Source organism: Nipponia nippon, unplaced genomic scaffold (genome assembly GCF_047370975.1).
Source record: "Nipponia nippon isolate SJK-2023a ecotype South Korea unplaced genomic scaffold, ASM4737097v1 scaffold_4, whole genome shotgun sequence".
NCBI lineage: Eukaryota > Metazoa > Chordata > Aves > Pelecaniformes > Threskiornithidae > Nipponia > Nipponia nippon.
The window spans coordinates 125,683,908-125,706,841 of record NW_028262358.1 but is presented as its reverse complement, the minus strand read 5'-3'; the positions used below and the strand labels follow the sequence as shown (position 1 = coordinate 125,706,841).

Below are 22,934 nucleotides of genomic sequence, written 5' to 3'. Positions count from 1 at the left end.
CTTCAAACCAGAAGCTGGGAGCCAAACCACAGCACCCTGGGTCCCAGGCAGGACCCCAGACCCCAAACCACAGCACCCCATGTCCCTGACCCAGAGCCAGGGGCCATACCCAGGACCCCAGACCCATCGCCCCATCTCCCTCATCCAGATACCGTACCCGGGACCCCAGACCCATCTCCCCATGTCCCTGATCCAGGGGCCATACCCGGGACCCCAGACCCATCTCCTCATCTCCCCCTATCCTTGACCCAGATCCAGGGGCCATACCTGGGACCCCAGACCCATCTCCCCATGTCCCTGATCCAGGGGCCACACCTGGGACCCCAGACCCATCTCTCCGACCCAGGTGCATGTCCCCAAACCCCAGCCCCCCAATCCTGCCCCCCAGCCCCTCATCTCCCTGAGCCAGACTCCCAAGCCCCGCTGCCCTTGGACCAGGACCCCTTCCCCAGAGCCCAGGCCCCCCCACATGCCGAAAAGCGAGGCCGGCACGGCACGGCACAGCGTTGGTCGGACATTTGTTAGTCATTAGGGCTGGAGAGAAGGAGGGCGGGCGCAGGACCAGCCTTTCTTCTCCAGCACATATCCCAGCGCCTCGCCTTTTGGTGGCTGGCATCCAGCCTGGCCGGGCTCTGCCGTCACCCGTCACCCGTCCCCATCCCGCGTGGGCAGAGGCCATGGGCGAGCGGGTGGCCGTGGGGATGCTCCACCACCGTGGTTGCTTTTGAAGGTTCCTCGGGAAGTTTTGGGAGCGAGGGGCCGGCGGCGGGGAGCAATCCCGGCCGTGCTGGCCGCTCGCTGACGCTCACCGGGAAGAGACGTGCCGGGGCGGATGCGGGAACCGGGGCGGTGAGGCCTGGGTCAGTGCAGGATTGCACCCACCGCCCCCCAGCTCGGGGGCTATGAGAGGTGAGTGGGGGGCAGCCCGAGGAGGGCGTTGGAGCCTTGGGGACAGGAGCGGGGCCGGTGGCACGGGGGACAGGAGGGGACGGCCGTGCCGGAGCGGGTAGCGGAGCTGGGGGGCAGCCGGCACCTCCCCAAACCCACTGCATCCCCACTCCCCACAGGCGGCATCTCCCCACGGCTGAGCCGGCGTCGGTGATGCCCAGGGACCCCCACACCCCTGTGGGGGACCAAAGGGGCTGCGGGGGGGGGGGTCCAGCGGCAGCGCTTCCCCCCGCTTGCTCAGAGTCCATCACTTGTTGACTCCATGGGGCAGAAAAGCACAAGTTGGGGCAGGCGAAAGGCGAAGGGCCGCGCCAGGGAGGACAGAGGGAATCGCTGCCGCCCCCCAACCCACGAGCCCCCCCCGCCCGCAGCCCCTCTCCTGCCCCCCACCCGCCTTTGCGGGTATAAAGCAGGGGATGCCGGTGCCACGGTCACTTTGTCGGCCGTGCCTGCAGCCCCCCTGCGGCACCCCCGGCTGGAAACCCTCCGTCTGCCAGCGAGGAGGTCGGGGAGGCCCCGGGCAGGGGGTGGCGGGGGCGGCGGGGGGCTGCGGGGGGCTCTCGGGCACGGCGCAGCTCCCGGGGAGCTCTGGGGAGCCGGGGAGGGAGGGCACCGTCCCCCTGCCCCAGGCGCCTTCGCGGTCGGGTACCAGAGCGCATCCCCTGCGCCGGAGCCACGGGTGGGATCCAGCCCACGGCGATTCCCACCCCATGGGAGCCCCCCGCCTTGCCCCCCGCCGGGATGGGGGTCCGGCTGGGGCAGCACGTGGGTTTTCTTTGCTCCCATGGTTTTTGCCAGAAGCGGCTGGGAGCCAGGAGCCGTCAGCTTCTCCATCACGCACTTTTTGGCCAAATTCAACCAAATTTCCCCAAGTTTCTGGTCCCTGAGCGGGGACGTGTCCCCACGGGCTGGTGCCACCGGGCTTTGGCCAGCTGAGGGTGGCAGTGACAGCTCCCATGTGGCTTCCCAGCTTTTTCCCCGGGGACGCCGGGTTACGGCGAGGCTTGGCAAGCTTCCCCAGGGACGGCTGGCATCCTCGGGGCGGGGAGCAGGAGGGTGCAGGCAGCAGGCAGGGCCCCGCTGGTGCTGGCAGCTCAGGTCCCTCCTGTGTTGGCTTTCAGAAGACGAGCCGGTGGGAGGAGAGGAAGAGGAGATGCCGACCTTCAGCTACCTACCGAGCGGTAAGGACGTCCTGCGGGGTGGGCAGGGGGTGCAGCAGGGCCTGATCCTTTCCTCTCTGTGCTCAGGCAGGGCACGAACCAGCTGCAGCCGGTGCCAGAAGAACCTCTCCCTCCAGACGGCCGTCAAAGTCCTCTACATCTTCTCCATCCTCCTCATCGTGGCTGTGACTGTCCTGGCTGCCTTGGGTGAGCACGGGCAGGGTTGGGAGGTCCGGCTCCTGCCTTCCCTCCTGCCTTCCCTCCTGCCCTCCTCGGGGGTACTGGGGCTCCCCCAAAGCACCTTCAGTGCCCAGGCATGGAGAGGAGCATCCAGCTCCCCCTGACCTGCCCCTGCAATGTAGGTGGGACCCTGTGCGTGATGCCACCTCGCCTGGGGATGGCTTTACCCCCACGGGGACCTCAGGAACCACCCTGGAGTCCGGAGGTTGCCACCCCATCATCTCCACGGGCAAGAAATAGCCTCAGGCTCAGCGGGGGGACGGCGTGCTCCCCGGGGCCGGACCCCTGGAGATGCTCTGTAGCCCTTAGCCAAGCCCCGAACCCAAAAGCCCCTTGGGACACCCATCCTGAGGAGCCAGCACCCACCCAGCCTGGCTCTTCAAGCCCTGGCCACCCTCCTTGCCAGGGAACAAGCTGGGAGGAAAGGTGTGGAGGACGACCACGTCCCGGCGCCTGCTCACCTCCCTTGACCCCCCACCGTTCCTCCGCAGTGTTCAAGAAAGTCGACTCCATCTCCAATGACATCAGCTCAACCCAGACCTATTACGAGAAGAAGATCGTATCCATTCAGGAGGACCTCCAGGGGCTGGGTGAGTGGCTTGCACCTGGACCTGGAGGTCTTCTCCAGGCTTCGGCACTACGTGTCCCTGAAGCATCTCCACTTTTCAGGTCCTGGGGCTCTCCCAGAGCCAAAACCCCACTTATCTCCCAGGGTTTTGAGGAGGGACAACTGTACGACCCCGAGGATGGGGCTGGGGTTTTGGGGGAACTTGCTGCACAGAGGTGGCAGGAGAAGGACGAGGGCAGGAGCTGGTGCAGGCTGGTGGCATCAAGGCTGTCCCAGCCATGGCTTTGTGGTGCCCATCTCCAGGGTCTGCAGGGATGGACCATGGCGAGGGAGGCTCCTTCCTCCCCTCTGGTCCTCATCTGGAGGATCTCCAGGCCCGGTGAGGGATGGGGTGGGGTAACAGATCCCTCTGCCCTTCGTTCAGATGAGAAGACCTCGGGGAACTGCTCCCTGTGCCACGAGACGGGACAGCTGGGCCAGGAGATCACCAAGCTGCAGGGCGAGCTGGAGGAGATTCAGAAGATGCTTTTGGTTCAAGAAATCTTGCTCGACCGGACCTCCCAGACCCACGACCAGCTCTCGTCCACCAGCAACAAGATCACCAGCGAGGTGGACAACTGCTCCTTCTCCATCCGGCAGGTCAATGAAAGCTTGGGGCAGTTCCTGGCCCAGGTTGGGGGCTGGCAGGTGGTCACCTCCCAGCTGGACAACTCTCTCAAGGGCTTGGCCCAGGAGCGCTACGATGTCCGAGCAGCCATGCAGCAGATGAACTTCACCCTGGGGCAAACCTCCGAGTGGATCCAGGTCATCCAGAGGAAGACGGACGAGGAGACGCTGACGCTGCAGAAGATCGTCACCGAGTGGCAGAACTACACCCGCCTCTTCGGCGGGCTGCGGGCCACCTCCTCCAAGACCAGCGAGCTGGTGAAGAGCATCCAAGGCAGCGTGGGTGCAGTGGCTCGGCAGGTCGGCCAGAACTCGGAGAGCATGCACGACCTGGTGCTGCAGGTGATGGGGCTGCAGCTGCAGCTGGACAACATCTCCTCCTTCCTGGATGACCACGAGGAGAACATGAATGACTTGCGCTACCACAACAGGTACACGCAGAACCGCACGGCCGAGCGCTTCGAGACCCTGGAAGGACGCATGACCTCCCACGAGATCGAGATCAGCACCATCTTCGCCAACATCAATGCCACCGACAGCCACGTCCACAGCATGCTGCGCTACCTGGATGACGTGCGGCTCTCCTGCACCCTGGGCTTCCACACCCACGCCGAGGAGCTCTACTACCTGAACAAGTCCCTCAGCCTGGTCCAGGGCACCACGGACCTGCTGCGGGAGCGTTACAGCCTGCTCAGCGCCCGGCTGGACTTTGACATCCGCAACCTCTCCATGATCATGGAGGAGATGAAGGTGGTGGACGTCCGGCATGGGGAGATGCTGAAAAACATCACCGTCTTACGAGGTAAGGGGCGTCCTGGTGGGCACAGCCTAAGCCCTGCCTGGGGTGGGTTGGGGCCGGGTGCGTTGGGTGGGCGATTTTGGGGGTTGTTTCTTCTGTGGCTGAGCATGGTGGGATCTGGGCTCCTTGGGAGCGTCCTGCACCGGGGAGGACCCAAACCACCATTGCTGAGGCCAAGGCCGTGTTGGGATGCACACAAAGACACCCAGACATTTGCCCACGGATGCAGAAGAGTCCTGGGGATGGAGCTGCGTGGACTCGGCTTGCAGAGCTGTCCCTGCGTGGGGGGACAGGGACAGTGGGGAGGTGACCCATATCCTTCCAGCATGGCTGGCTTGCGTACTGGTGCCAGTCACCCCTCTTGCTGGTCCTGGCAGAGAGGGCATGGCTGCCCCTGGACGAGGGTGCCCAAATCTTCCCCCGCTGGCTTGGGTGGCCTGGGGACATCCCCATCCACCCAGGGGAGCAGCAGGGCTGTCCCGGCTCCACCACCGGCTCCACAGCGCCCAGGGACACCCCGGCAGCTTCCCGCTCCGCCGTGGACCACCCAGCCTGGAGCCATACGGCCGCCACATCGGCATTGTTACAGGGCTGCGCTAATTAGCGAGCCTGGGCCATGTCCTCCGTCTGGTTTTAGGGGGACCCCTGTGGTGGCACCATGGCCCCGGGCAGCGCCAACTGCCCTTGGAGCCCAGAGCAAGGGCTGCAGGCCTGGGGAAGCCAGGCTCAGCTGATCCTGGTCTTAGCAAGCTCTGCAGAGCTGGGGGAGCCAGGCTCAGCTGATCCCAGTCTTAGTGAGGGCTGCAGGGCTGAGGGAGCCAGGCTCAGCTGATCCTGGTCTTAGCAAGCTCTGCAGGGCTGGGGCACCTCCCTCTCTCCCCGTTTTGGGGTGCTGCCCGCCCCGTGCTTCCTATTCACCCCCTCCTCTCCCCCCAGGTGTGCCGGGCCTCCCGGGCCCCCGCGGCCTCAAGGGCGACGTGGGCGTCAAGGGCCCCCCAGGAAGCCACGGAGAGAAGGGCGACGCGGGCAGCCTGGGCTCACCAGGCCCCCAGGGACCCCCCGGCCCCCCGGGACCCCCCGGTCCCCAGGGTGAAAGGGGTCCCCTGGGCTTAAAAGGTTTCCCTGGCCTCAAGGGTACCAAGGGCAGCTTCGGGCAGTCCGGCTCCCGGGGACAGGGGGGACCCAAGGGGGACCCTGGCCCCCCGGGGCCGGTGGGGGTGCCGGGGCCAGCGGGACCCCCCGGCCTGCAGGGCGAACCGGGGCTCCCCGGGCCCCCCGGGGCCGTGGGCCAGGCCGGCCCCATGGGACCCAAGGGAGACCCCGGTTTGCGAGGCCCCCCGGGGCTGCCGGGCCCCGCGGGCCCCCCAGGACAGTAACCCAGCCTGCTGCCAGCCAGGGCACCGGGGGGTCCCCACCGCCAGCCCCCCAGAGCATCCCCAGCGGGGGCGCGAGGCAGAGCCTCGCAGGACGGGGGGGAGCGGATAGAGGGGTTCCCCCCTCCATGCGAGGGTCCGGGGCTGGACCCCGGCTCTCAGGGATGCTGCCATGGGCTCGGCCATTCCCGGTCCCGGGGTGGGGGGTCCCCGCGGGACGGGGTGCAGCTGGTTTGTGCCCTCTCCCCCGCCCTCCGCCGCCTCCGTCCCCCCCAACCCCGCGCTGTCCCCCCTCCCAATGTATTCCCGCCACAATAAAGCTGTATGGGGACAGGTGGCTCCCGCATCGGGGACAGCGGGGTGGGGGGACGGGGGTGCGTCGGGGGAGCACCCACCCCCAAGCTGCCGCTGGTGGCGGGGTGCAAGGGGGGGGGGGGGAGCGCGTTGCACGCGTGTGTGCATGAGGGAGCGAGCGTGAGCGTGCGCGTGTGTGCAGAGGCAGGGCGCAGGAGCGTGCACGCAGGTGCTACGCGTGCGCATGAGCGTGCGCGCATGCACAAATGCGAATGTGCAGGAGTGTGCGCGTGCACGAGTGCGAATGTGCAAGGGTGTGCACGTGCACGCGTGTGTGTGCATGAGTGAGGATGCACGTGCACGCGTAGGCCCGCGCACATAGGCACGCCTGCAGAGGGTGCCCACCGCTGCACGCCCGCGTGTGCAAGTGTGCCCGTGTGCCGTGCAAGAGCCCCTTCTCGGCTCACCGCAGCCGCGCTCCCCCCTGCGGGGACCCCCCGGGCCCTTGCCAGTGAGAAACGGGGCGCCGCCCCAAACCACAGCCCCCCCCCCCCCGCCGCCCCGGGGGTCGCAGCCGAGCCCCCCACCACCGCCGGGAAGGCGCATTGCTGCTCCGCTCCCTGCCTCAGTTTCCCAAACCGGGCTGTGCGGCGAGACGGGCCAGCGGGCCGGAGGGCAACGGTGGCACCTCCTCCGCCAGCCAAACCCAGGGTCCCCAAGGCCCGGCCGTGGGGGGACCCCACCAAAGCGGGGGGGGCCGTGGTGCCAAGAGCATCCTGGCGTTGGGGACGACAGCCAGGCCAGCCCCGCCGTCCCCGTCCCCGCCATCCGCCGGGTGCCCCTGCCCGGGGCACGGGATGCGGCCGGCCCCGCAGTTTATTGCTGTTGGCAAAGCAGTTTCCTGTTTTCAGCGCCGAAAGAGCCCGGGGCTGGTTATTAACCCGCGCCAACACGGCCCCGGCCCCGGTTTGTAGCTGCCGTGGCTGGAGAGGCAGCGAGGGGTACAGGGGGGGCTCTGAGCAGGGGGCGGTTGGGGGAGCAGAGACCCGACAACTCGTCACACCGATGGGGCACAGGCTGACGGGTCCCCGGGTTTCTGCTGCTGGGGCTCCGCGGGCCAGGGGAAAGCCCTGAGGTGGCGGAGCCTCGGCCGTGGCCACCACCGCTCCGTGCCTCAGTTTCCCCCAACCAGGTAGGACCCGGGCACGCTGTAACCTCCTCGCCCCTTCCCAGACTCCTGCGTCGGCGGAAAGCCGGAGCACATCTGGAGCAGCCTTAGCGTAATATTGGGCAGCGGCGGTGCCAGCGTTTGTGGACGGGGGGCCGCCTCCTCCGCCCGGCCTGCAAAAAAATGTGCAAGGGCAGGGTTCCCCCCCCCCGGCACCGGCCAGAGCTGCGCTTTCCGGGCGGTGGCGAGGTGGGCGATAGGATTTCAGAGCTGGGAGCAAAAGGATTAATAAATAAACGAGGAGCGGAGGCGGGAAAGGGCCGGGCTGGAAGTGCTGACGGCAGCTGGGAGCGCTCGCCGTCCAGGGGTTATTCTTGGCGGCTGCTGGCCGGTGGGGTGGGCACGCAGGGGAGCGCGGCGGTCGGGGCTGCAGGGCCTCTCGCCATCCCGGACCTTCCCGACGGGTTGTCCTAAAGTGTCGTGGAAGGATGGCGTGGATCCGGCACCTCCTGGCCTGGGCAGCCACACGCTGGGTGCTGGGGACACAGAGCCCACAGACAGTGATGCACAGGGTGCCTGGGGACACAAAACCCCACAAGCAGCGATACACTGGGTGCTGGGGACACAAAACCCCACGGGCAGCGATGCACAGGGTGCCTGGGGACACACGGCCCACCAGGCAGCCATGCACTGGGTGTTTGGGGACATGTGGCCTCAAGGCAGCGATGCACAAGGTTCCCAGGGACACAAAACCCCATGGACAGCCATGCACAGGGTGCTGGGGACACCCAGCCCCATGGATATCGAGGCACAGGGTGCTTGGGGACATGTGGCCCCACAGGCAGCCATGCAGTGGGTGCTCAAGGACACATAACCCCACGGGCAGCGACGCACAGGGTGCTGGGGACACAAAACCCCATGGGCAGCGACGCACAGGGTGCTGGGGACACAAAACCCCATGGGCAGCGACGCACAGGGTGCTGGGGACACAAAACCCCATGGGCAGCGACGCACTGGGTGCTGGGGACACACAACCCCACGGGCAGCGACACACAGGGTGCTGGGGACACAGAACCCCATGGGCAGCGACGCACTGGGTGCTGGGGACACAGAACCCCATGGGCTGCCATGCACAGGGTGTCTGGGGACAAGTGGCCCTAAGGCAGCCATGCACAGGGTGCTGGGGACATGCAGCCCCATGAAAATGATAAACAGGGTAACTGGGGACACGTAACCCCACGGGCAGCCATGCACAGGGTGCTTGGGGACATATGGCCCCATGGCAGTGATGCACAGGGTGCTGGGGACACACAACCCCATGGACACTGATGCACAGGGTGCCCTGGGACATGCACCCCACGGGCAGCCATGCACAGGGTGCCTGGGGACACATGGCCCCATGGCAGTGATGGACAGGGTGCTGGGGACACACAGCCCACGAGCAGTGATGCACAGGGTGCCTGGGGACACGTGGCCCCACGGGCAGCCATGCACAGGGTGCTGGGGACACGCAGTCCCTTGGACATGGATACACAGGGTGCCTGGGGACACACAGCCCACGGGCAGGGACACAGGGGACATCGCCCATCGCTAAACGCCGGAGGACACTGGGCAGGCGCCGCAGCCAAGCACAACAGTTTGCAGCTGCAGGGCCGCGGGTGTTGCCGACGGCAGCGCAGCTCAGGACCGGCGTTCGGGTCGCCGGCCCCGGCCAACACCCGCGTCCCGTGAAAGGGCCCATTGATGGCGGGGAGGAGGGCGGTCCGGCGGCGGCGAGTCTGTGGGGCGAGGCGGGGTCCCCCCAGCTCCTCGCCCCCCGCGGGGACCTCCCGGGCTCCTGGCTTCTCCCCTGCCTCTGCCAGGAGCAGCTGGGAGGGGGAAGAAAAACCAGTCGCTGCAGCGTGCCTCAGTTTCCCCGTCAGCCCCGGGGTGCTTTAACCCCCCCATGCCCCGGGCCAGCTCGCACGCCCGGTCCCTACAGAGGTGGGACGCGCGGGAGAGTTTGGGGTGGCGTTAGCTGGATCACCCTGGGTTCAGGGGGGCAGGACACGAGCAGCAAGAGGATGCAAAGCCCGCCATCTTCCTCCTCCTCCTCCCAGCAAGGAACAGGGGGCCGACGAGAGCCCGGACCCCCTCGCTCTCCCCAGCCCCAACCCTCGGGGACCCAGAGGGAAGGGGGCAGGTGCTGGGAAGCACCTAAGATAATAGTTAAAAGTGTTATATTGGGACTCGCCCTTGTAGCAGGGTAGGTTTTTTCTCCTGTAATAATTCAGCAATTCTCTGACGAGACTGTGGAGATTTCAGGCTTCCCTTTGGCCTATCCCCCCCCCAAAATCCCCGCCGCACCAGGAGACACCCTCGCTTTGCGCCGGGGAGAAGCACGGCCAGGGGCAGAGGGGCTCTTCCCCCAGCTCCCACCCTGACAAAGCTGCTGGGGAGTCTGCAGCACCCAGTGATGCACCCTAAAATCAGATTTTGGTAGATTTTTGCTGTCCCCCCTCAGCACGGCCGCGCTCTGCAGGGCTCTCTGCTGCCCGAGGGGACCCCCACAGCCCTGCTCCTTCTCGAGGCACGAGCACACCAGGTGATTCCCCGCTAGCAGCACGTTTCACCAGCATGGTACGAATTTAATCGTGACGTATATACAGGGGCTGCAAGGATTATCGTGACCGTTTCATACAGACTCATCCGTGAAACCTTACAGAGCGCTCAGGCAGGAGCCCTGGCCTGGACAGGCACAGACGCTGTGCAAAACTCAACTCTTCTTCACCAACTTCTCTCTCCAGAGAAAGTTTCCAAGGAACAGCCCAGGAATCAAAAGTAATTTAAAGGAAAATAGACCGTGGGGCTGTTCTCACGCTGTGCTAAAGGCACACACCGCGGCCTGTGGTCAAGTAGGCTGCACCCACAGCCGAGCTCCGTCTTCAGCGTCTGTAGCTCTGTATTTAACGAGGAGCCGCCAGATTTACCGCCAGCAAGGGCCGGGGAGGGCCGCAAAGCAGCTGCGAGCTTGTCCAAATTTACACCCCCCCCACTCGCAGAGGGATCCCCCAGCTTTGCCGACCGTCGCCCGCGCGAAGAGAAGAGTTACGCGGTGGGCAGCGTCGCGTTGGTTCGCGCAGCAGCGAGGCCGAGCGAACGGCAACCGTTTCTGAGACGCTCCGCTGCCAGGACAGCAGTGAGACAGTGCGATTTGTTTTCTTTTCTTTAAATCCCGTTGGATTAAAAGCTACACCAACCCCTTCCCTAGAATAAATATCATTGTCTTTATAGAGCTGAAAGTCAATTCTGCTTCCTTCCACCCACGTCCCTGAAAAAAAAGAGATGTATGTGCAGACATACAGATCTTCTCCCTTCGGAAGTTGTCCGTGGCACAGCGCTGGTCAGGCTGCCGGGAGAACCAAGCAGGTTCTGAAGAAATGGAGTCAAGAGTTCACTTTTTTGGGGTTTTTTTTGGCATTCTTAGCGATGGTGACCTATTAAGACATCCCAAACCACTTCATGACTGAGAAAGGAGAGAGACTTTATTTACATAAAGTCATCTGAATCGTTGCCATCCTGTGGGAAGAAAGACAAATCAGGATCATTAACAGGGAAACCGGTGAAACCCTGCATTCAGCAGGATTTCAGAATTGCCGTTTCTTCTGGTTTCCTGCCCTTTCGGTACAAACACCATGAAATCAGACCAAACAGACGCACAACAGCAGCTCTGGGGCGGGAAGAGCCCCGAGCAAGGCTCTGTGCTGTGAAAGAGCCGTGGCTCTTTGCTGTCCCCGCCATGTGTCACCTCCCTGAAACCGCCACCCGTCTGCTGCGACATGGGAGGAACCAGAGAGCGGGCTCTCACCAGCAGCTTCGGGGACTGTCCCTGTGTCACAACCTGAGCTTCTCTGCGACTCGGGGGAAGGAAAAGCAGGCTGGCATCATGTGGGGTCAGGCGGTGAGAGGAGGAGACCCCCCGCACAGCGTTTCCACCGCCCCTCTCCCTGGCAAGCGTCACGAACCGGGCACAGCCCGCTTATGCGCATCGGGAGATGCTCAGACTTCCACCCAGTTCGAGTTTCAAAGAGGGGAAAAATCAACAATTCTTGAAAACTACACATTCCTCTGAACAGCTGGCCAGGGAGTAGGATGCAAAAGGTGGATTTTAAACTGCGGGCCACTCAGAGGAGCTCCGAGATCGGTTTGCCCAAGGTCCCACCGAGGAGGATGCTGCAGACGCGCCAGACCTCAGGCAAAGCGCGGGCGCATCCAGCGCACGTCGGGACCTCTTCTGAACTTCAGCCCCCAGCCCTCCTGCGATCCGCCGCCTCCTTTCCCTCCCGCGGGCCTGCGCTCCTCGCTGCTTTGGCTCCTTTTCTGCCGTCAGACTGCAGCCACGTTACACAGCTCCAGTCCCTGGGCTGACGTGCTTGCTCTCTGCAAGCACATCCCTTCAAGCTTCCTCTTCTGCCCCTCAGCACCTACATTCATCCCTCCCCGCACCGTTGTCCGTACGCATCCAGTTTATTTCTTATTAAAAATGTGCGTTTTTCCCCTTCCTTGAAGGAACAAGGTGGCATATGCAGGTCACGGTCGCCATTTGGGAGACCTTCTCTGCCCATGAGCCGGCTTGTGCCCAAACAAGGAGATGAAAGCTCTACCTGTTCCTTTGCCAGGGTGGGAAGGGGACCGGGGGACACTTTGCGCCCATTTCCAGCAGCACAGGCTCCACCCGGCTGACACACAAGCGACAGAGCGCTCTCCGAAAGCGGAGGAAAGTGGCAATGTCCTTCACCGAGAAGGGGGGGGGACGGAGACGTGCTCCGTCACGCAGGAGTCACCAAAACCCGACTGCAATGCGGGAGCTGCACCGTCACGATCCCGCATTGAATTTCAGCCGTCTCGGAAAGGTTTCTGTGGGCATCGGCCAGCTCTTACCTGATTGGAAGACATGTTCTCAGCCTTCATTAACGACGAGTAGCTCCTGGAAGGGAAATGACATTATCTTGCATGACATGTTGTCAAAACCCCCCAACAGAGAGGCGTTTTGATAAATCAGGACCGAGTACCAGAAAAACACATTTTTTTTCCTTTCTGAACTCAGGCAAGCTAGAGAAGTATTTGCTTATCTCATACTCTTTGCCTAATTAAAACAAGCGGAGAAAGGCCAGGCGCTATGCAGGCTGCTTCTCCATAGCTTTGTTCAGCAGCTACCAGCTAGATCGTCCCAGGAGGCAGAAAATCCTTTGCGTTGGGGGACGGCCAAGAGGCAGCCCTGGGGCAAGGTTAAATAAGCAGGCAGGCCCCTGACTCCGTAGCACACACGGGGCCTGCTGCTGACTCCTCTTCACTTGAGTCTGCTTCTCTAAGCCCTCTTTTCTGAGCTCTCCGTGTCTTGAATCACTCGGAAAATCCCGGAGATTTTCAAATTCAGGTTTCACTGTCATTTACAGATAAACACGACTTACTAAAGCTTAAAAGCGAGCTTTTGGGGCCAGCCAGCGGATTCATCCAGCCCTAAGGAACAAGCTCACAGGTGCTGCGGCTCGGCCAGAAAGGTCGCTATGACATTTCGAAACACCATGCCTCGTTCTGCGCTTAAAGGAGCGTGCGACTGAGGATTCACACGTGTTTTAGTTCACATCAGCGATGCAAGAGGAAGCCGAGGAACTCTAGTGAAGGCTCAGCGCTGTCCGAGGCTCGCGCAAAGCTGGAAGCGGTTGCTCCCACCCTAATGACAGAGAGCCAAGCGCCTTGCCCAATTTCACCCAAGTTGGGGACGGGTTTGAAAAGACACGGTCCTTTCTTTCAACAATGGTTTAACGTCCAGGTTTCTTTTAGGAGAAACGGGGAAAATGCATTTATTCTAAAGACAAAGGAAATCAGTGGGCCGTGCAGACGGCTGTGCCAGAGCAGGTCAGCTGAACGCTGTGTAACGCCGGGCTGGCTATTAAACAGAAACTACTGACCCATGACTCCCTCCCAGCGCCGAGGAAAACTGGAGAAAGTTAGAAGTTGGCACTACAATTTATTACTTACCTAAGTTCTTCCAGCTCCTTCTTCTTCTTCATCTCTTCCTTTTCCTTCCGCTTCATCTCTTGGATCTGGGCTTTTTTCTCATTTCTCTCCTCTCTGTCCCGGGCTTCCTTCTCAGCAGCCAGGTCTGGGAAGCGCTCCACTTTTGTCTTCTCTAGCCGGTTCAGGATCTCATTCACCTTCTTCTCCACCGTCAGCATTTTCACCTTTGGAGTGCAAAGAACTGTGATCCTTATAAAAAAATACTTTGATTCTGGCACTTTCTCAACGGAAAGAAAACACCCTATTTTCACTTTACACATGGCTGAATCCCACAAAACCAGATGCTAAGGAAAATCACTGCCACCGGGGCCTATTCAGCAGGTTGTGTAACAGCAAAAAGAGGCCCACTCCCAACACTCAGCAGCACATAGCTAATAAGCATAAGCATTGCTAAGTACATAAAAGCATTACTAATTTCGTTTCTTGGCACATGCCTCAACAAAGAGGCCAAGAGACGGGAACCGGTCTCTGCCCGTTCCTGAAGAGGTGGCAGAAGGTCTCCGCAGACGGTTTTGGGAAGAGAAGCTCATGTGCTGCTTGTTGACTGCAGGGTTTTTAGCATTTCTTGCCCAGGTACAGACCCGTTTTAGTCAAAGAACTGCATCTCTAGAGAGCCTTCTCTCCCAGCAGCCAAGCTACTTCACCAAAATTTAAGCATAACACTGTCTGGGGACACTAGGCCCGGCTTGGGAATAGCTTAGTGCACCAGCTTGACCCTACACCGAAGCTACACAGCTCTGCCTTTTAACAGATTTAACAAATTTGGAGGCAGAAGCAGGATGAGACAGCTCTCCAAGCAGAGACACTGAAGCGAACACAGCGACAGACATCTCCAGCCCTCCTTTGCGCAGCAAGTTCAAGTCCTGAGCCCTTCCAGACGTGTGACAACGCTACTGCCTGCGAGCTGACCTAAAGCGACTGCTCATACACAGGCCCTTCAGCTGCAGTCAAGAGATGATTTCAGCGGAGATAAATTCAAGCGAGTAGCGCAGACTGACACGTCACACCACTCGGCATCAGCAAAGACTCGTCAGCTACACCGTGCTGCAGTTTGGGAACAGGCGCCATACAGGCTACGCTCTGCTACGGACCGACGCTCAACCACGGTGGTGTTCAGGCGAGTCCAAACACGCCCCTGGGATCTCTCTTACGCCTCAGGAGAGGATGATTGATTCCCTGGCTTTAGGAACGCTGAGGACAATCCACCCAGCTCCTAAGACGGAAACGTTACAGTCTGCCCCCAGGCCACCGTCACTGGCTCGCAGCAAACACTTACATCCTTCTGCCTGTGGAAGCCGATCTGCCCCACATCCATATCCGCAGTCTTCTTCAGGTTAGTCCACGGCGTGTACACCACGTTGACGTTGTTCATCTTGCAACCTAGGAAGCAAGGAGGGAAACGTTTCAATTCTCTCCCCGCCGAAAGAGGTCCTAAAGTCTTCCACGCGCATGGCAACCGGCAGTTATTCTTGTCACAAACATTGCTAGCGAGGCAAGAAAGAAGAAAACGGAGAAGTCCTTCCAGTGTTACAGTGAAACGGAAGAACACCACGACATCGCTTTCTGCAGTAACACAAGCGCTGCAGCAGTGTTAACGAACTCCAGATGGAGACCGTCTTTGCCAGAAGAGCGATTACTATGGAAGGGGGCCCCAAGGTGGTGTTAGAGAAGAGGCTGCGAGGCCTCCTTGGCTCAGACAGCGATACGGAGGCACAAACGGGAATTTCGGAGATTTAAAATTCCTATTTACAAAAATACAGCAGGCAGCCCCAGCAGCTGCAAGCAACATCTGCTTGCCGTAAGGCCTGCAGGCACGGGCTTAACAGAAAGCCCCACAGCAGAAACGCCACAAACGTTTTGATCCAAAAAACACACGCTCATGCGGACCAGAAACGCTGGCCACAAGCAGCTCCCAGCGATCTCCCGGGCAGCGGTATTACCTTGAATGCTGTTTGCCTTCACTAGATGGGCACAGTCTATCAAAACTTCTTTAGGAATGTCATCCACCGTCTGCCCCTGTGACAGAGAAAGGCAACATCAGCGGCTTGCGGCGCGGGGCTGACGAGCACGGGAAGATCCGCCACGGCCGGGATGCTCTGCAAACCCACCCAGGACCTCTACACATTTTACAAGACTGGAATCTTCCGAGGCATTTGTAAGGAGAGGCTTGAAGCACCACAAGTGATTTGCACCCTGCTTTTCTCAAAGGTATTCTCCCTGTTTTAGTGAGGTTCCCAGACTCGCGCTTGGTGTTCAAGCCAGAAACCAATCGTTCTTTGTTGGGCCACGTTGAACTTCCCGCTCCTCCCCACGTTATTTGGTAACGGGGACTGTAAATTCAGCCTCCCCACACTGGCGGTTACCTGCACCCTTAGGGAGCCCTGCAGACTCTGCACGTGAGCAAAGACGGCCTCGCGCGCAGGAATCGCTGCAGAACGGGTGCGCGCAGTTCTTACACAGGTGAATATCGACATTTTAAAATATACACGTGACAGGATTACCTTGTGTAACCGAAGGTACACGTGCGCGGAAGACAGTTTATCCACATGAAACCTACAGAATAAAAAAAGCGCATTTAACAGAGGGTATGAGATGGCGATCTGTTCTGAAAGATTTACTTCCTAACAAGTGACAAAACAGCCACTCCACGGACACTGAAAGTATAGAAATGTTCATGATACACACGTTTAAAAGCAGGCAAGGGAGTCAGAGCCTATCCTTCCAGAAACATCAGCCCTCTCCATGGGACGCTGAAAAAATAAAACCCCTTTCCCCCTCCCTGTTTTGCTTTTAAATGCTATATAACATGCAGGCAACACTCCCAGGACGAGCCTACGCAAGCGTGTTTTGGGCTCTCTATTTATTCTTAAGAGAAACAGCGAACTCGTGGACTCTGCAGCAGGCACGGCTAGTTACACCACTTACGTGACCGATCTGAAGCTCATAGAGCGAAATCAAAAACCCCAGTCCCTCAGTGGTCAGCAGAATGGGCCACGGAGTTCCAACAGCAGGAACAGGCGACACCGTCTGGGAAGCGCACTGGATCTACTGGTTTCAGTGGGTATCGGTCCCGACAGCAGGTGAACACCAGTTCTGCGTTCACTTCATCCACTGCCTCCAAGATTTCCTAAGCCTCGATGGCCCCCCCAGCCCTCTCCCCGCCAGCCTGAAGAGTGCTCTCCGCCCCAGCCCCTCCTTACAGCACGGCTGTCCACCTCCTTGATGGCTCCAGCCGCCCTTCTCCAGACCCTCTCTAACCTGACTGCGTTTTTACCATGATCACCTATTTTTTAAGCCTCTGTCCCGATCGACACTCACTCCAACCCTGCAAACTTCCAAGGATGGAAGGGAGGAACTGATCTCGTGTCACCTCCCAACCTTTCTTTACACCGTTTTCTTTTTAACATAACGGGACTTTGTCCTTCCTGCTGCAAGGCAGAAAACCCTCAAGCACCAATATAGGAACTCCCACTTGTACCTCCTGAGCCCCCGACCCCAATTCCACCGGACCCCTCGTAAGCAGAACTAAGCCTCAAAGGTGTCAGACGCTGTTAGGACAACAGTTCCTAGGAGGCCTCTGCAAGGGGACCTACGATATTTTGTTGGGATGGCACCAGGATACGAAAAAAACAACGTGGAAGATGCCGGTGTGAGCTACAAGATAGGAAAAGGGCTGGGGAAAGGCGACTTTCATGGTTCAGGCAATTTGAGGACAGATCTCGAGGTCACCCCTAAATAACAGTATAGACATACCTTAAATTACGTAGCGATAGGACAAACACGAGACAGAAAATGAATGTGATACTGCTACAACAAAGTGTTACTCAGCTGAAGTACAATCTCTTCTGCTAGAAAAGAAAAAAATATTCCCTTGCCAGTTAGCTGACTGCTGACAAAACGTCCTCCCCGGAGCGCGTTAGCTACCGCCTATTCAACACCTCAGCTCGTCCTGGGAAAGGCCACCTTGAAGAGGGAGAAGGAGCACAATCCACGCAGTGATTCTTGTCAGAAACTGTGAGCGAAGGAGAGGGCAGCAACTGCAATACGTCTGGTCTGCTGCGATAGCGCCTGAAAGCGAACGAACTCCTTCATACGCGTCTCACAAACCTTATCGGTCTGGAAAATTTATGGACTAACCCAGCCGGCAAAGATGCCACCGACTGCTGCTGACAGGATTGGGCACGTCCCTTCTCTTGGATTTCTCTGCTGATGAGATCTTACGAGCTAAAACCAACCCAGGAAAGTCAGAGCGCTTCCTTTTGCCCGCCTGGCCGCAGCTCTAGCGGGTCTGCTTAGGGCAGACACAGCTTTCACCCGGCGGGAATCAAAATGCCAAACTCCTCTGCTCCTGCTCACCAACTCCAGCTCCTGAGACAGCGACGGCCGGTTTACGGGACAGAAACCGCAGGCAGAGCAAAAGGCACCGGGAGACAACAGACAGGATTTTCTAGGCACAGCATTTACTGTTGCTCAAAAAACTTCTGGCTCCATCCCCAGGCCCCGACTGTGCTCCGTGATTTCACACGTCTGTGCCCCACTCCCCTTGTCTGTCGGTCTTTTAGTTTTGCCGGTTTCGCTTCTCCGTGCGCGGGGATACCCAGGAGCTGCCGCTCTTTGCTTGACTCAGGAGATGCTCTCTTACAAACACCAAGCTGCCCTTCTCGGTTAACTCTGCCCGTTTCCCAAGCAGGCCAAGAGCAACAGCAAGCTAGCACCTCTATTCAGAAACACAAATATCCGTGTATGGAATTATTGCTACTCCAGCAGCTCCATGCACAGATAAACCCCAAAAAGCTTCCCAAAGGGGCCAGCTCCTACAACGAACACGGCGAGTTTCAGTACCTACCAGATATCTTCAGGCCAGCCGTGCTTTATTAGGTCTTCATCTGTAGGAATAAAAGTATCAGTGAGCAAAGCCCAGGACTTCATCAACAAATCAAACTACCTGACGAGAGCAGGAACCCGCCGCCGTCGGTCAGGCGCTGCAGGGCGACCGAGCAGAAAACAGAAAAGGGCTTTAACGCCGCAGCTGCCTGCTCGCAGCTAGGGCAGAAACAAGTACGGCAGGAATGCCTCCACCACCTAATTTTGAAATTTTTAGGTGAAAATATGTTTCTTCAAATATCAGTCTACTGGGGGGAAGACTTTCAGGGCAAGTCTTCCAAACAGCCATGCTAACGCTTTTCCCTTGGAGTGAGACACACGGGTTCACATCAGCTCCTGCCGTGGAAAGAGGAGGCGCAGCAGGACCGTAACCTTCACTGTGAGGGAAAGGATGGGCACGGGAAACCTACGGAGCACGAAAGCTCACCGGAGAGGGGAAAAATACAGACAGAGAAGGGAAAAGAAAAGCTGATTTGCAAAAAGTTATCAGACACAACCCGAAAACCAGTATTTTTCTCTAGACAGATTTTTTTTTTTTTCCAGTTAATTTGCTTTTCACTTGTATTTGACGGCAGTTACTCTGCCTAGAAGATTTACAAAATTTATTTATCCTAACTAAAAGTAACACAGTGGATTTCAGAGGGGTAAGTCAGAATCACTTGCGAGGGTAGACAAGTTTTCAAAGAGTATTTCAAGTTAACACATACAAAGGCATCCTTTCAAAATGACCTTAAATCCCCACAAATCTAAATCCAATCCGTTAGGCATCATTACATTAACGTACTTACTTTCGTACTTATCTTTTCCCATGTAAATGGTGTAAACGGAAGGAACAACTGAGGGATAGAAAGAGGAAAACAAATTAAAAGGGGTTTGGACAAACGGTGCAAGGAATGACAAACACAGCAGTCTCGGTCACAGAAATTAGAAGGAAAACGGCTCATTCCACCCATCCCACTTCCCTCCTGGGGGCCAAAGGAAGATTGTTTTGCATTTCTTCCAGATTTTGTCCCGAATGCTTCAAAGGACTTTGGAAAGTGACGTTTCCGCTGCTTTCCACGGAAGATTATCCAGCAAGGAACAGCCTTCTGGGCAAAACACCCTCAACATCCAGGTGGTTCCGATTGTGTCTGTGTAATTGTATAATCTGTCCAATTAAGCATACGTCTGCGAGCCAGAAAAGCTGAAATCGTATTTACGGTCTGGGATTAACTCTCTGTGTGGCCTGGAGTAAAGCAGCTCGTCTGCCTGGCCCGTTCTTCCCCAAAGTACCCGAAGCTCAATGTGAAGCTTCCCCAGGTAGCCTGGGAGGGTGAAAATTCAACAGAAAGGCTGAGGTGGCATAAACAGCAGTTGGTGACTTGTTTGTCTCATCTGTGCCTTTTTGGGGCACTCAAAACAACGTCCTTCTCTTCTTTAGGGCTCGTTCCGTCATGCAGTAAAGACGCTGCCAGTTCTGGGGAACCAAACGAGCGTCCCTTCGGCGTCTGGACCAAAAGCCGGCGCAGCTGGGAGCCGGGCACAGAGCAGGAAGAGGGTGCCACAGTCGGGGAAGTCCTGTTGGAGAAACCACTGAGCAACCTGCTTAAAAACCCCCAAACGCTCCATTCTAGTACGCAGCAAGAGGGAAATCCCAATTTCACAGCGACGCTATCTACCAGTTCGTCGCGTTTCTAGCTTCTACAGCTTTTAACAACGATGATGTGAGTGAGCAAATGCTGCAGCCATAGCTGCGAGCCTCAGCGCTGCGCTGAAATTCAGCTGTTCTTCACGAGGACCTACAGCACCCGCACGCTGCAGCGACACAGCTTTGGATTTCTCATGCACCGCTGCAGAACAAACAGAATTCAGAGCGGGATTTCTGAAGTCGCTCACCGATAGCGCGCAAATTAAAGACTGAGAGCAAACAAATGTGAGGTGACCAAATCTGCCTCCCAAAAGCATCCTTGGAAAATGCGGTGTCTAATCTCATATTTTCAAAGCCGCTAAAATAGTAGATGCGCTTCGCTTACGTGCTACAACCCTGGCAGTGAAATGACTCGGATCCCAAACTGCTTACTGACCCAGTCCTTTCTCAGGGTATTTTTATTAGAAATCCAACATCACTAGCACAAAGCCCAGATGACGCTTTCCAATTTAGTAATGAGGTAATAAGAAATGGAAATTCAAAAATATGAAACAATATGAAAACTCGCCTGCGGGAGTTAAAGATTGGAAAAAAAGTCCACCCTGGACACATAGGAAGGAGAGCGCAGAGAATGTGAGACCATTGTGACCGCGTAAGCGTAGAATTAAAGACCCGTAAGCGTAAAATTAAAGGCTCAAAAGTAAAGCCGTATTAGTGATGGTTCTGTGAAAATGAAGCCCACCCTGCCAAAAGAGCACGGGCACGCTAACATAACCAAGCAGATGACTTCCAACCCATACGATTTAAGACATACCAGTAACAGCACAACACATTGTAGGCAAACTGCAACAGCCTCAATGCTGTAGTCCTCTCCCTGGCAGCAAAATTGATTATACCGTGTCAAAAACCCTCTGCAGAACGATCATTTAAAACCAAAGGGGATTGTTCACATCGTTAGCAGAGTTAACTGCAGCTTCTCTGCTCCTAGCACCCCCCAAGTCACCCTACATATGTCTGCCAGGCACCGATCAGGCACTTTTCTCCCCAAAAAGGCCCACGTCCAGGAAAGTCTCCTAACTTCTCACTAGCAGCTTATCGGCAGAAAACGTTTTCATCCGAGCGTCAGGGTAAGCGATCAACACAGCCAGAGTATCTGTTCAGTGGGTGTATAAAGGCCCTGGCTTTCCACAGCACAGGAAAAAAAGGTTTTAAACACATCCCAGGAACAAATGTACTTAAGAAACATTCGCAAGACTGTTAAGTGCAAGGAAAATCAAGCAGCCAGACACTCGAATCCTTCACGTTAAGGAACTTCATCTCTAGAACTGAGGAAAACAATGCTATAAAACTCTGGCTTGTGGATACAGTGGACAAGGGGTAAAAACCACACTGAAACTTTCACAAGCAAGCGACAGGGAGATGAAATGACCACGGGCAAACCAAAAAGGGGGCTGGAGCCGGGGGGGGGTCGGTCTCTTCTCCCCAGGAACAAGCAATGGGACGAGAGGGAACGGCCTCAAGCTGCGCCAGGGCAGGGTTAGGTTGGGTATTAGGGAAAACTCCTTCCCCCAAAGGGCTGTCAGGCCCTGGCCCAGGCTGCCCGGGGCAGGGGCTGAGTCCCCATCCCTGGGGGGATTTAAAAGCTGGGGAGATGTGGTGCTGAGGGACATGGTTTAGTGGTGGCCTTGGCAGCGCTGGGTTAACGGTTGGACCTGATGGTCTTCAAGGTCTTTTCCAACCTAAACGACTCTGTGATTCTAAGGAATATTCCTGTACTGTCCTCCTTATCATCAACCTCGGACGCATCAAACCACAGATTTCTGATGCTTCAGAAGCAGTTAACCTTTTCACGTGGGCAAGCAGAAGACGTCTATCTATGTTGAAGGAAAAATAATGAGACAATTTAGGCGCTACGCCTTCCCTCAAACTTCTGACCGCAGCACGGTTCAGAAAGTTTTTCAGAAGTCGCTCCCCGGTACTGCTGTTCACTGCGGGCCGTTGGCAGCCGCTACGGGGAGGCTCCTCAGCCCGGGGAGCCCCTCAACCCCTGAAACGCCTTCAAGCTGTAGCCGGTTCCTGCCCAAACCGGGTCCTTTACGCTCAGCCCAGCCCAGGGGCTGGCAGAAAGGCACGGATAGGGCTAAGGGGGGTGCACGGAGGGGCAGGAGGACGTGTCCTTACCGGCCAGCCCCGCTCACTGAGGAACCGGGCAGGGGCGCGGCTCAGCGCTCCCCTCACAGCGGCGGGGCCCGGCCCGGCCCCCCCCCCGCCCCCTACGGCCTCCAGCCGCTCTCCCCTCACCCGCTCACCGTTGGAGGTGAAGTAAAACACCATGGCGGCGGCAGCTCAGCCCGCCCAGGCCCGGGGCTCCACACGGCCGCCGCCCTCCCGCTCCAGCGGCGCCCGGCGACAACGGCGGCGGAAGGGGGCGGAGCGCACGCGCACGCAGCACCCCCCCCGCACGCGCAGTGCGGCGCCAGCGTCCTTCCCCTCCCCGTACGCATGCGCGCACTGCCCGGGCAGTGACGCCAATACAAGCTTTGCGCATGCGCCTCCGCCCACCCCCGGGAGCTTTTCGCATGCGCAGTTCTGCGGCGAGGCTGCGTCGCCCTGTGCGCATGCGCGAAGTTCCGCCAGCCCAGGGTGCTGGGGGGCCCGGGCACACTAAATTTTCTTTAATTTTATTTTTTCTGGATACGCGTAAATGGCTTAGGGCGATGGTAATACTTCGCAGCCATCCTCTCTGCCACATCCGGCTCATTTTCGTGCCTCCCGGGCTGCGGGGGTTTTGCTTTTCAGTTGCGAGCGACCCTCGTTTATGGAGGACGCTCTTCACAGCAGGGCCCTGACGGCCCGTTTAGAAGCAGGAGCGCTGCCGGGCAGCCCCGTACCCGCCCCCTCAACCCTTGCGAACGCCTCTCCCTACGCTGAAACACCCCGCGTCCAGGACTACAACTCCCATCAGCCCCCGCGCGCCCGCCCCAGCGCGGAGGCGGCTCTGCGCTCGCAAGGCACGCTGGGAGTCGGAGTCTCTCTGGGGGCGTGGCGAGCTCTGCCATCTGATTGGCTGGAAAACGGGTAGGGCGGGTGCAAAGCGGCGCGCCGTAGTTTGGCCAATGGCGATGAAAGACGTGTGAGTGACGCGGC

General features: G+C 58.5%; 2 protein-coding genes across 4 annotated transcripts; one reads left to right on the top strand and one right to left on the bottom strand.

Annotated features, from left to right (window-relative positions):
• The first annotated feature begins 554 nt into the window (after positions 1–554).
• SCARA3 (scavenger receptor class A member 3) lies at positions 555–6,057 on the top strand. The gene is made up of 6 exons (XM_009467448.2): positions 555–909; positions 2,070–2,129; positions 2,196–2,315; positions 2,840–2,938; positions 3,341–4,384; positions 5,318–6,057. The coding sequence occupies exons 1-6, from the start codon at positions 903–905 to the stop codon at positions 5,755–5,757; spliced, it is 1,770 nt and encodes a 589-aa protein (XP_009465723.2). The 5' UTR covers positions 555–902; the 3' UTR covers positions 5,758–6,057.
• A 4,661-nt stretch (positions 6,058–10,718) lies between these two features.
• Positions 10,719–22,247, bottom strand: CCDC25 (coiled-coil domain containing 25). 3 transcript variants are annotated; one of them, XM_087776126.1, is made up of 9 exons: positions 22,097–22,247; positions 18,949–18,996; positions 18,123–18,162; positions 15,778–15,829; positions 15,217–15,292; positions 14,553–14,656; positions 13,238–13,440; positions 12,137–12,182; positions 10,719–10,774 (listed from the first exon to the last, which is right to left on the bottom strand). In XM_087776126.1, exons 1-9 carry the CDS (start codon positions 22,119–22,121, stop codon positions 10,745–10,747), a joined length of 624 nt encoding a protein of 207 aa, XP_087632252.1. In that variant the 5' UTR covers positions 22,122–22,247; the 3' UTR covers positions 10,719–10,744. The 3 variants fall into 3 exon arrangements, with proteins under 3 accessions (XP_087632252.1, XP_087632253.1, XP_087632254.1); XM_087776127.1 differs by lacking the exon at positions 18,949–18,996 and having other exon boundaries at positions 22,097–22,213; XM_087776128.1 differs by lacking the exons at positions 18,123–18,162; positions 18,949–18,996; positions 22,097–22,247 and adding an exon at positions 16,202–16,426.
• Between the last annotated feature and the right edge of the window lie 687 nt (positions 22,248–22,934).